This window comes from Equus quagga, chromosome 16 (genome assembly GCF_021613505.1).
Source record: "Equus quagga isolate Etosha38 chromosome 16, UCLA_HA_Equagga_1.0, whole genome shotgun sequence".
Lineage (NCBI taxonomy): Eukaryota > Metazoa > Chordata > Mammalia > Perissodactyla > Equidae > Equus > Equus quagga.
In genome coordinates, this window is record NC_060282.1 from 70,702,142 (window position 1) to 70,716,362 (window position 14,221).

Sequence of the window (14,221 nt, forward strand, 5' to 3'; positions counted from 1 at the left end):
TTTTTGTACAGGATGTGAGACAAGGGTCTAAATTTATTCTTTTGCAAGTGGATATACAGTTGTCCTAGAGCTATTTGTTGAAGAGATTATGTTTTTCCCACATTAAATGGTCGTGGTTCTCTGTCAAAAATCAATTGGCTACATATGTTTTAGTTTATCTCTAGCCTCTCAATTCCATTCCATTGGTCTATGTCTATCCTTATGCTAGTACTACTCAGTTCTGATTACTGTAGCTATGTAGCATATTTTGATACTACAGTATAGTGTATATATATACTATAGACTAGTACGACTCCTCCAACTCTTCTTTTTCAAGATTGTTTTGACTATTTGGGCTCACTGCAATTCCATAATTTTGAGGATCAGCTTTTCCAGTTCTGCAAAAAAGGTTACTGGAATTTTGATAGAGATAGCACTGAATCTGCACATTGTTTTGCACAATACTTCCACCTTAACAATATTAAGTATTCCAATCCATAAACAAAGAATATCTTTCCATATTTAGGTCTTCTTTAACTTCTGCCGAAACAAGTTCAAGTACTTCACTTTTGTAGCTTTTAGTGTACAAGTCTTTCAACTCCTATATGCTTTCGGATGCTATTGTAAATGGAACTGTTTTCTTAATCTCTTTATTGGATTGTTCGCTGCTGGTATACAGAAACACAACTGCATTTTGTGTGTTAATCTTGTACCTACAACTTTTCTGAAGTTATTAGCTTTAGCAGATTTTTTGTAGATTCTTTGGGGTTTTTCTATATATGGGATTATATCATCTGAAAATAGAAATAGTTTTACTTCTTCCTTCCCAATCTGGATGCCTTTTCTTTTTCTTGTCTAATTGCTCTGGCTGTAACTTACAGTATATTGTTGAACAGCAGTGGTGAGAACAGGCATCTTTGTCTTGTTCCAGCTCATAAGGAGAAAGTTTTCAGCCTCGCGCCATTCAGTTGGATGTCAGCTGTGGGTTTTTTCCTAAATGTCCATTACCATGTTGAAGAATCTCCTTTCTAGTCCTAGTTTTTGAGTGTTTCTATTAAGGTCAGGTGTTGGATTTTGTCAAATGCTTTCTGTATCAACTGAGACGATCACATGGGGTTTTTTTCCCCTTCATTCTTTTAATGCTGTGTATTACATTGACTGATTTTCCAATGTTGAACCACCCTTGCATTCCTGGGATAAATCCTACTTGGTCATGGTGTATAATCCTTGAAATATACTGTTGGATTCAGTTCACCAGTATTTTGTTGAGGATTTTTACATCTATTTTCATAATGAGTATTGATCTATAGTGCTTTTTTTCCTTGTAGTATCTTTGTTTGGCTTTGGTATCAGAGTAATGCTGGTCTCTCAGGATGAGTTAGGAAGTATTCTCTCCTCTCCTATTTTCTGGAAAAGTTTGAAAAAGCTTGGCGTTTATTCCATCAGTGAAGCCACCTAGCCCTGCGCTTTTCTTTGCTTGCGAAGGATTTTTTTAATCACTCATTCAATCTGTTTACTTGTTACAGATCTGTTCAAATTTTCTATTTCTTCTTGAGTCAATTTTGGTAATTTGTGTTTCTAGGAATTTGTCTGTTTTATGTAGGTTATCCAATTTGTTGGCATGCAACTGTTCATAGTATTCTCTCAATCTTTTTTATTTAAGGTCAGTGGTAATTTCCCCACTTTCATTTCTGATTTTAGTGATACGCATCTTTGCTCTCTTTTTTTTCTTCACTCTGTTACTCTAGCTAAGGGAGGTCTGTCAATTTTGTTGATGTTTTCAAAGAATCAACTTTCGGTTTTGCTGATTCTCTATAATGTTTCCTACTGTCTATTTCATTTATCTCCAATTTAATTTTTATCATCTCCTTTCTTCACCTAGTCTTGGGTTTAATTTGCTTCTCTTTTTCTAGTTTCCTTAAGGTGAAAAGTTAGGTTATTTGTTTTAGATCCTTCTTCTTTTTAAATGTAGATGTTTACTCCTATAAATTTCCCTCTGAGCACTGCTTTTGCTGCGTCCCCTAAGTTATGATATCATTGTGTTTTCATTTTCATTTGTCTCTAATTATTTTCTTTTTTTCCCCCCTATTTTCTAATTTACCCTGTGATTTCTTCTTTGCCATGTTGGTTATTTTAGTGTGTTGTTTGATTTCCACTTTTTGTGAGTTCTCCAGTATTCTTTCTCTTATTGATTTCTGGCTTTATTCCACTGTGACTGGATAAGATACTTTGTATGATTTCAGTCTTATAAAACGTACTGAGACTTGTTTTGTGGCCTAACATTTGGTCTTTCCCTGCAAAGTGTTTCATATGTATCTGAGAAGAATGGGTATTCTGCTCTTGCTGAGTGTTTTGTATATGCCTGTTAGGTCTAATTATTCAGGTCCTCTATTTCCTTACTGATCTTCTACCTAGATGTTCCATCCCTTATTCAAGGTGAGGCAAGCATTTTAACTTTTGACTGGATGACAAAAACTGAATTTTACACTGTTAGCTTTTGAATTATGTTGTATTTCTCTAAACAGTGTTGGGCTTTGTTCTGGTGCACAGTTAAATTACTGGCATCACCTGGAGCCTTCTGTGGATTCTTCCCAATGCCCCACATATTACAAGGTCTTTACACTCTGGATAATGGAAACACAAACTATTCCCAGTCTTGTGTGAGCTCTAGAAATTGTTTTCTTATTGCTTTCCAGCAGTTCTTTCCCTGTACCGAGTAGGTCCTGTCATCACACATCCAGAGATCAAGACTCAGCCAAAGATTCAAGGAGAATCCCCTGCACATCTCCAGATTGCACACATGTTTGAGTGCACTCTTTTACTTTGAGATATACTCACCTTGCTCCCCCACAGCTCCCTTCTCTCTGGCACTCTGCCCTGCAATTCTACCCATCTTGGCCTTCCCATATTCTTTATCTTTGTTTCCTAATCTCAGCAAGACTGGGCTCTGTTTTGCTTCCTCCTCCCTGCTCTGCAGGCTGTAAAAAACCCCTCGGCTATACCATAAACTGGTGCAATAGAAGGGCTTACTTCATCTGTTTCCATTCCCTCAGGGATCACAGTCTAGTGTCACCTGTCATCTAATGGCTAAAAACCTTGTTTACATATTTACATGTCCTCAAGTTAAGGAGGAAGGGTTTATTATTGGTGCATAACAAATTACTCCCAACTTAGTGATGTAAAAAACAAGCATTTATTTTTTTCACACACTTTCTGAGGTCCAGCAATTAAGGAGCAGCTTAGCTGGGTGGTTCTAGCTCAGGATCTCTCACGAGGCTGCAGTCAAGATGTCAACGGGTCAGTAGCCTAGGGCTGGAAGCTTGACAAGGGCTGGGAGGTCTGCTTCCAAGAAGGCTCAGTCACACATTGTTGACTAAAGACCTCAGTTCCTTGTTAGCTGTTGGCTGGGGACCTCAATTTCTTACCACATGGGCCTCTCCATAGGGTTATTCATAACATGGCAGCTAATGACTCTCAGAGTGAGCAATTGGGGTAGGAAGGGGTGATGGGTGGGGGCAGGAAGAGGAGGCAAAAGCCACAACTTCTTTTATAACCTATCCTGGGAAATGATCCATCGCTTCTACCATATTCAAACAACTATTTTACTCTAACAACAAACCTAAATGTCTATCCTCATTTCTCATCAATCTGCAGAGCCAGATAGCAATAGCAACAGCAACATTAACACAGGCATACCTCGTTTTATTGGGCTTCACTTTATCACACTTCACAGATATTGCCTTTTTTACAAATTGAAGGTTTGTGCCAACCCTGCTTCGAGCAAGTCTATCAGTGCCATTTTCCAACAGCATTTGCTCACTTCGTGTCTCTGTCACATTTTGGTAATTCCTGCAATATTTCAAATTTTTACATTATTATTGTATTTGTTATGGCGATCTGTGATCAGCGATCTTTGATGATACTATTGTAACTGTTTTGGGACACCACAAACCACATCCATATAAGACAGCAAACTTAATCGATAAACGTTGTGTGTGTTCTGCCTGTTACACCAACCAGTTGTTCCCGTTTCTCTCCCTCTCCTTGGGCCTCCCTATTCCCTGAGACACAACAATATTGAAATTAGACCAATTAATAACCCTGCAGTGGCTTCGAAGTGTTCAGGTGAAAGGAAGAGTAGCACGTTTCTCACTTTAAACAAAAAGCTAGAAATGATTAAGCTTAGTGAGGAAGGCATGTCGAAAGTTGAGACAGGCTGAAAGCCAGACCTCTTGTGCCAAAGAATTAGCCAAGGTGTGAATGCAAATAAAAAGTTCTTGAAAATATTAAAAGTGCTGCTCCAGTGAACACACAAATGAGAAAAAGCAAAACAGCCTCATTGTTGATAGGGAGAAAGTTTCAGTGGTCTGGATAGAGGATCCAACCAGCCACAACATTCCCTTAAATCAAAGCCTAATCCAGAGCAAGGCCCTCACTCTCTCCAATTCTATGAAGGCTGAGAGAGGTGAGGAAGCTGCAGAAGAAAAGTCTGAATCCAACAGAAGTTGGTTCATGAGGTTTAAGAAGCCATCTCCATAACATAAAAGTGCAAAGTGAAGCAGTAGGTGCTGATGGAGAAGCTGCAGCTGGTTATGCAGAAGATCTAGCTGAGATTGTTAATGAAGGTGCTACACGAAACAACAGATTTTCAATGTAGGTGAAAGAGCCTTCTATTGGAAGAAGATGCCACCTAGGACATTCATAGCTAGAGAGGAGAAGTCAATGCCTGGTTTCAAAGCTTCAAGTGACAGGCTGACTCCTGTTAGGGGCTAATGCAGCTGGTGACTTTAAGTTGAAGCCAATGCTCATTTACCATTCTGGAAATCCTAGGGCCCTTAAGAATGATGCTAAATCTACTTTGTCTGTGCTCTATAAATAGAACAACAAAGCTTGGATGACAGCGTATCTGTTTACAACATAATTTACTGAATGTTTTAAGCCCACTGTTGAGACCTACTGCTCATAAAAAGATTCCATTCAAAATATGGCTGCTGGGGCTGGCCCGGTAGTGCAGTGGTTAAGTGTGCACATTCCACTTCAGCGACCTGGGGTTCGCCGGTTCAGATCCCGGGTGCGGACATGGCACTGCTTGGCATGCCATGCTGTGGGAGGCATCCCACATACAAAGTAGAAGAAGATGGGCACTGATGTTAGCTCAGGGCCCGTCTTCCTCAGCAAAAAGAGGAGGATTGGCAGCAGTTAGCTCAGGGCTAATCTTCCTCAAAAAAAAAAAAAAATACGGCTGCTCACTGACAATGTACCTGGTCAACCAAGAGCTCTGATGGAGATGTACAAGATTAATGTTGTTCTCATGCCTGCTAATACAACATCCACTCTGCAGCCCATGGATCAAACAGTCATTTCAACTTTCAAGTCTTATTATTTAAGAAATACATTTTGTAAGGCTATAGCTGCCACGGACAGTGATTCTTCTCATGGATCTGGGCAAACTCAATGGAAAACCTTTAAAAAGGGTTTACTACTCTAGATGCCATTAAGAACATTCATGATTCATGGGAAGAAGTCCAAATGTCAGCATTAACAACAGCTTGGAAGAAGTTGATTCCAACCCTCAGGGATGACTTCGAGGGGTTCAAGACTTCAACGGAGGAGGTAACAGGAGATGTGGCGGAAATAGCAGGAGAACTAGAATTACACGTGGAGCCTGAAGATGTGACTGAATTGCTACAATCTCATGATAAAAATTTAACAGATGAGTAGGGATGAGCAAAGAATGTGGTTATTGAGATGGGATCTACTCCCAGTGAAGATACTTTGAAGATTGTTGAAATGACAACAAAGGATTTAGAATATTACATAAACTTAGTTGATAAAGCAGCAGCAAGATTTGAGAGAACTGACTCCAATTCTGAAAGAAGTTCTACTGTGGGTAAAATGCTATTAAACAGCATCATATGCTACAGAGAAATCATTCATGAAAGGAACAGTCAATCTATGCAGCAAACTTCACCGTCGTCTTACTTTAGAAATTGCCACAGCCACCCCAGCCTTCAGCAACCAGCCCCTTGATCAGTCAGCAGCCATCAACACCGAGGCAAGACCCTCCACCAGCAAAAAGACTACAACTCACTGAAGGTTCAGATGATGGTAGCATTTTTTAGCAATAAAGTATTTTTTAACTAAGGTATGTACATTGTTCTTTTAGATATAATGCTATCACACACTTAGTAAATAACTTTTAAATGGAATGGGAAACCAAAAAAGTCACATGACTCACTTTATTGTGATATTCACCTTATCATGGTGGTCTGGAACTGAACCCACAGTATCTCCGAGGTATGCCTACAGTAATATTAACAGCAGCAGCAATAATACCAGGAAGAACACTAAGCAGTTTGGCCTTTGTTATCTCACTCAGTCCTCACAACAAGCCTGTGCAATAAGTATCATTATCCCTTTAGGCCTTTGGTTCTTGATGATCATACCCTGGCTTTACACTTTACAGTAAATCTTGGTACAACTTTATTCTTCCTATATAACACCTGGCTCCCTCTTGCCCTACAGGGTTCTCCCACTCTTCTGGCACTGAAATTCTGTTTTGTCCTGCCTGTCCTCCCATTCCACTTGAGTCAGGACTTACAGCTTCCTCTTAGCTTTCAGGTTCCCAACATCTACTACCAAACCTCTTTAAAAGGAACCACCAGACTACTTAGATCTCTGTTAATCCCCTGTTGCTGGGCTCTCCCAGTGCTACAGCTAATATACAGACTTCCCAGCCCCTCAGGACACACTGCCCTCTCAAGTCAGCCTCACCAACTCATTCCAAAAACTTTGCCTTACTTCAGCTACTCATTTTAAAATATTATTTCACAGCAAATGTGCCTTCTTAATGTATATTTGCAACAGCTTAATGTTAAAATGGGTTTCCTTTCCGTAGGAGCTTATGATTAATCATCAAGGAGAAAGGTCCAAAATATACCAAACTCCTACTTAGCATGGTACCTAGAAACATAGGTTCCCATTAGTTATTTGTTGACTGATAAATGAAAAAAATAGAGAGTAACAATTATAAATACTAGCCCATAAATTCTCAATGGGGTATAATCCAAAGAATTTTATTTACAAGTAAAAAGGAAAAGATACCATATAAGCACTTGGACACATATAAGCAATTTGCAAAACACAAAACACAAAAGAAAACAACTGTAAGCAAATTATGGAAATGCAAATTAAAAATCACTTTTTGTCAGACAGATGGGCAAATATTGAAAATTTGTTAAGGAAGTAAGAAAACTGGCATTCCAATACACTTATAATAGATATTATTTTGTATTTTTGGTATTTATGCATCAAATATCTTTAAAATCTGCATACTCCTTTGGCCAATATTTCCATTTCTAATAATTACAAGAAATTTCTAATAATTTCTCATTTCTAATAATTACAAGAAAATAATGGACAAAGGAGCACAGATTTATGTAAACAACAAAAAACTCACTGTGGCACTAAATATAATACAAAATCTGTGCAACAATAAACGTTCGATTAAATAAATTTTAGTACCTCCAAACTATGGATTATTAAGTCACTTCAGAATAGAACTTATTGTATAATCCCAGTTTTTTAAAATAACATGTATTCACAGAAAAACATACTTGCAGAGAAAAAAACTAAAAGTACACACCCCAAAAGGTTAGCAGTGGTTATCTCTGTAAAATAACAGTGGAAATTTGTGGAGTTTTTCGTTTTTTGGGTTTTTTTACATATCTATACCACCTAATGAGTTGCACATGGATAGCAACACAAAGTCTTAGAAAGCAAAAGTAAAAATGAGCACAAGTTAGACAGATGTATCATTATTGTAACAGAACATGGAACATTTCCATGTTCCCTAATAATAATAATGTCAGGCAGAACTAATATCAAATAAAACATCAAATAACAGTATTTGACAGCCTAGTTTTTAATTAGTTCTAGGAACACACATGGAAGAATATTAGTACTACTCAGGTGTTTTAAGACAACAAACAAAAAGACCTCCCAAAATAAAAATTTAGCACTAATCCTAAAGACAGTGTTGAAAAATCATGTAGTAAAATCTGAACTCCTCCCAGCTGAGCGTCAGCTTCAATCGCCTTCTCACGCCTTTTCTCCTTCATCTTGAGACTCCTCACTCTAATGGGAAAGCTATCACCACGAAAATGACAGATCAGAAAATCACTCAGACATTTAAGAACTCAAGGCGACTCTAGGTTTGGCTGAAGAGAGAGTCTTCTCTATAACTTCTGCTATCCCAAATTAGGTTAACTTTCCCCCTCAGGTCTGAACATTCTGGGGGATAAAACTTAGTCAGTAACAAGAGAAGGTCCTGCAGTGAGTCAAGGAAGGCATATCTGGTACAAGCAAAGCAGGTCTATCTCCAGGCACTGTGTACAATTTCCAGCCAAAGCCCAGGGCCACGCTTGTGGCCAAACGAATGTAGCCTAGAAACTGTCTGCAATGTCTGATTCAACATGCACAGGAGTACAGAAAGTAAGCAAATTCTCAGTAGGACTAAGCAAACTATAATTTTCAATGATGTTGACTGGCATAAAACGAACGATCATTTCCATCTGTCTGTGGTAGGATATGAAACAAATTATTCTAACTGTCCCCATAATCAATGGCAGGTATTCACACAGTCATTCAGCAGCAACTTCACACCTACAACAGTTTGCAAGTCACGTCTCATGAAGCTCCATCAGTGCATCCAATGGCACTTGAGAGCAAGTGTGAAGGTACAGGAAGCACTAAGCACAGTACAGCTTTCAGAGTCCTTTAAGCCTATATTAGTAACGTCTTTGATGAAGCAATACTTCTTGCACAAGAAAATTTTCTAGTACAAGGAGAAAATCAAAGAACAACTTTGCATAAGGGAGAGATTTTATGTTAATGGCAATTGTGTAAAGAAAGTATCACCTAATACCAAAACTGATGACACAGTTATATGACTATTGGTGAAAAGAATGGAGATCTCCTCACTTTGGTGACAACCCTAGCACCGTTCATCCACTCACTCAGCAAAAACATGAAAACCATACACAACAAGAACTAGTCTAGGATCTGGAGACGTAGGACCTGCCTTCATAGAGCACACCATCTAACAAGGAAGACAGACATTAATAATTACATATTTGAACATAACTGCGCATGTCAGGATGTCATTAAATAAAAGGACAGGGTGCTATGGAGCACATACTAGGCCTGGGAGCCAAGTGAGCCAAGCACAGGGAGGAGAAGAGAGGTCCAGGCAGAGCGTTCTGTGCAAAGCCCCTGCAGCGGGAACGGCCGTGCCCAATCTAGGAACGGAACAGTCTAGTGTAACTGAAGCATTTAGACTGTTGCCTGGGCACACGTTAAGTCTGAGATGTATGAAGACATCCAACTTAAGAGATCAAGTTGCTAACTGCTACGTGAGTCTGGAGCTCAGAAAAGAGGTGTAGACCAGAGATAAACTTGGAAGTCACTGGCTTAGGGATGGCATGTGATGCACAGGGACTGCAGATCTCTAAGGCACGGTGAATGAGTTGGACAGGGCAGGGGCGGGGGGCATGTATTACTTCCTCAACTCACAAGAAAATTACTTACTTCTTGCAATCAAATTACCTACTTCCCTATTAATTTGCAAATTTCAAGTGAAGTGTTTTCTAATATTATAGTTATGACACAACGCCCTATTTGTTCAGAAAGGATCAGATTAAATGCATAAAGTTCTTGGAGAAACACCAAGACCTGAGAAAAATATTTTCCAGTGAGGGTAAGGCATTATATGCTATAGTTTATTTAGCAGAGCACTTCCTTGTAGACTTTTCCAGGGCCCTAGAAAAGGAACCTTTCTTAACACGCTGATAAAACTGCTTCACAAGATTTGCCACTAGAAATGCCTTCAGTCTGCAGAACCGCCAGCTCCTGAAGCTAGATCCTAACTGTAAGCATTCTGAACACACGGACAAGTCCTGGAGGGATGTGACATCAATAAGAACAAACCTGCTCTGCACGCTCAAACGTTATCAACTGTCAGGCCTATCACTATAATCCCTCAACAGCCTGCCCTGCACAGTCTCCTAAGATGAATACAGAGTACGGAATTGCTCTATAAGCAGTGGGCAGGTTATGGTTATAGAAAAGCTGAGTTAAAATGTTCCACAATGTACGGCCCAAGCACCATGTAAGTATGACATGCCTTAACACAAACTCACCTGATTTATTTGAAGCATGTTAAAACAATATTGACCAAACTGCTGTATCCCTCACGGCTCCAAAAACTGGAAAATGAAAATGAAGAAATAAAGTTCAACTCAGTTGGTGATCTCAATGATTAGCACTTTAAACACATGTCCTTGATCAAAACCAAATATAAAATGGAGTAGAGCTAGATCAGCATAGAACTTTCTATGATGATAAACATGCTCTAGATCCGTGCTGTCCAATCCAGTAGCCACTAGCCACATGTGGCTACTGGGGACTTGAAATGCGGCTCATGCAACCAAGAAAATAAATTTTCAATTTTCTTTAATGTTAATTTCCATTTAAATAACCACATGTGGCTAGTGGATACCATACTGGACAGTGCAGATCTGGGTTGAACCAAGTCTCTTCTGGTTCTGGAGTTCTAAGACAATTACAGCAAAAGTGAAGCTGCTAAAAACAATCTAAAAGTTTCAGATTAATATTTAACACATACTCCCCTTGCTCCAGAAAGGATTTAAACAGCTTTGCTCCCATCCTCTGTAAGATCAATTAAGCCTAAAGAAGATACAACACACACACGTTCTCTCAGGTAGTATGGAAAAAGAGTACACAGTAAGATTATGTAGCTGGATTTTCTTGTTGTTGTTTGTGGTTTTGTTTATTATTATAAAAATAGCATGCACATTAAAATTTCACATGAAATTTTCAAGAAGAAAATCACCATCCCAACATATCCCATTATTACGTTTGGATCTGTTTCCTTCTGGGTTTGTCCTCCTAGCCATGGCTGGATTTCTTTTCATGTGGCAAATCTCATCTATATTTAATTTTAAAAGCAGATACCAAAGGCGTGCAGGAAAACCCAAACTTATAAGCAAATAAATAAATCAGGGGATCTTGTAAAGGGAAAAATTTACATAAAAAATAAATTATGTACAGACCCTTCCAAAAAAATTATCTAAAAAGCAACAACACGTTCCTGATACACAGCAAAAGAGCTAAATTCAATCACTTTTGTAGAAATTTTTAAGCTGTAAAATTTTAATATTGAACTCTCCCTCAGAGGCAAAGGTTGTTGAGACACATTTATACACAGACATACACTATATATAGACACACATAGACACAAACATACACACACACATATACATATATACACACACATATATGTACACTACATATTTGTGTGTGTGTATATATACTGGGCTACCATTTTTTCAAATGACAAACTAGGGTCAATTCAAAATGACTTTGAAAGTTTTTAATATATTTCTTACAATAGTGACCTCAGCAATCTGTTTTGCAATCACTTTTTATATTCTCCAAGAGAATCGTATGTTGTAGAAATAGCACAAGGCCTGAGCATCAGTGAATTTGACTTTCAGCACAAGCCCTTCAAGAGATTACCTTTTGAGCCTTGGTAAATTACTCTGTGCATCTTTGAGTTCTTTTTCTTTCTTTAATCTTTAAAAAGTAAACTAAAGTCCTCATGGTAGGCAGCCTCTAACAAACAGAATACAGCAGAAATGATGAGATGCCACTTCCAGGCAAGATTGGGATATAAAATGACTACACTTTCCACTTTGGGTGTCACCTGCTCTTGCTCTATCACCTGGTCTGCTGTGAGGGAAGCCAGCTGCCATACTGTGAACTGCCCTTTGGACAGGCCCACATGGCAGAGGACTGAGGGAGGTCTCTTAACTTTCCTTAGGGCCCAAAAGAAATTAAGGCCTTCAGTCCAATACCCCCCAAGGGAGTGAATCCTGCCAAGAGCCACACGAATGAGCTTGGAAGCAGATCTGCCCCCAGTCAAGCTTTCAGATGAAACTACAGCCCCAATGATAGCTTACCTGCAAACACATAAGAGACCTTGTGCCACAGGCACCCACATAAGCAGCACCGAGACTTCTAACCCACCGAAACTGACATAATTTTTAGTGTTGTAAGCCTTTAATCTCTGGGGAAATTTGTTATGCAACAATAAATAAGACAGTTCCATTCAACTCTAAAGTTTTATAATTTATGATGCTTTAGGTATTAACATACTTAGGTAAGCCAAAAAAATGAATACCCTGTTCAACATAAGCAAATGAGTAACATTAGAATTTAAAAGTGGTAAATTACAAATCTTAAATATTTACATTTTATTCAAAAGATGAAATTAAAAAGTACAGCATTAGTCAAATGTTATTAAAATACACTAGCTATAAATAAAAATACGGTCCAAATCAATTTTCATTTTTTTAATTGAAAACAATCCACTCGGAAGTTAAAATGCGAATAAGCCACTGAAAGCATCTCAGTGATTTCGTGCCCCTTACTTCGAGAATTTAACATTATTTAGCAAGCACTCACCAAATCTGAGAAACCCCATTTTGTTTGTATTTAATGTTAGCCGTTAAAAGTTACAGATGCTTATCTACAGACCTGCATGTGTTTCTTCAGCATTAGAGTTTGGTAGCTCTGGTGGCTGATTCTGAGAAGCAGGCACAGTAAGATATAGGGGTACACTTTTTGATACACAAAAGGTAGTTTTATGAAGAAAACAAAAAAGTTTCCAGCTAGAGTTCATTCTAATTACAGCTAAGTACTTTTAAAGAAACCTATTCACGTGTCCCCAAAACGCCCTACAGTGATATCCACTCAGGCACATTAGGACATGCAGTTCCAGATTCCAAGCTACTAAATGAAAACAGGTGGGGCGGTTTATGGAGAGACGGCACCTCTCCCTGGAGAACACCTGCTGCTCGCGAAGAAGGAAAGGTGCAACACGTCTCTGAGATGAACTGCTGCTACAACCCGCGGATTACACTTTGCCCTCTGCTAAACTGACAGCTGTACAAAATCAAATCTATAAAATCCTCAACAACTAAATACTGCTTTATAAAATGGCATTATCAAATTAACAGATCTCTAAATTTTGAGATCAGCACCTATCCAGGAACCGACAGGCTAATCTTCACTTAAATGTTCCGTTTGACGATATGAAAAGCAATTTACTATCCCCATTCCTAGACTCCAAACTACTGCAAAACTAAATATTAACTAAAAACTTCTTACTCTAAAAAATTCATGGTGCCCTTAAAAAGCATTAAAAAAAAAGTTTTTCATTTTCATTTCTTTTTGAAAGTAGGTACTCAAAAAAACTGCTTTTATTAAGAAAAACAAAACAATTCAGTGTAAATTTTAATATCTCCTAAGAGCCTAGGAAAGATTCTAAGTATATAGAAATCTCACTCCATGAACTATTCCAGTGAAAAACTCCACATACAACCAGCCAAAGGAAAAAGGAAAGTAACATTTATCAGACATCAATTTTATATGCCAGGTGCCATATTTAGCCATTTACATTAACTCATTTAATCCTCATCACCTTGGGATGTAGGAGTTATCCTCATTTTTCTAGAAGTTGGGTTACTTCCCCATAGTCCACTGCCAGGATTAAAACCCAGTATGCTCTGATTTAAAGTCCTCTTCTCTTCCATTATAGGTTAAATTATAAATAAAGACTTGACTTCTTAAAATTTTACCTGTCACAAAAGGCTTGACCTCTAGGACAACATAATGGTAAGGCTCCTATATAGAACTTTGGGGATCTGGCCAAAAATCATACAATTACACATATATAAATATAAATTATAATTATTATGGATTCTAGACACTTATCTAATATTTTCCTGAAAATCTATCTAGAAGAGGCACAAATATATCTATATATGATTTGATCACACTGTGCATGTCTCCAATTATTGTCTACTTACAATTCAATTTTGCAATATCTAGATTTTTCCCTCTCTTTATGATGATCTATACACATAAATGATCAGACACCCAGCACTCAAAGTGTACCAAAGAAAAGCAGACACAGTAACAGGAGTAAAGACAAGGTTAGCTACAAAGAAAAAAGCCCAATGTAATGGCCAATTATATCTTCCAGAACCTGATCTTACACCAGGAAAACCACTCAGCCTCATTTTCTGGATTGTTTAAATACTAAAAGGTTTGATGACCATCTTAGATATTCTGGATACTTATTTTTTTTTTTTTTTTT

At 38.1% G+C, this 14,221-nt stretch overlaps 1 protein-coding gene across 17 annotated transcripts in view; it reads right to left on the reverse strand.

Moving 5' to 3' along the window:
• The window catches only part of STAU2 (staufen double-stranded RNA binding protein 2), a 298,260-nt gene that overhangs the window by 280,737 nt on the left and 3,302 nt on the right, over positions 1-14,221 (reverse strand). For 12 of the 17 annotated variants that reach the window (XM_046642545.1, XM_046642540.1, XM_046642546.1 and 9 more), the window contains exons 2-3: positions 10,179-10,244; positions 3,676-3,828 (exon numbers count right to left, since the gene is read on the reverse strand). Coding sequence is in view for 3 of the 17 variants with exons in the window: in XM_046642548.1 (XP_046498504.1) it covers positions 10,179-10,196 (18 nt within the window). In the remaining 14 variants the exon portion in view is untranslated. Of the gene's footprint in view, positions 1-3,675; positions 3,829-10,178; positions 10,245-14,221 lie in introns of those variants that run through there. The other 5 variants (XM_046642548.1, XM_046642547.1, XM_046642542.1 and 2 more) reach the window with 2 other exon arrangements.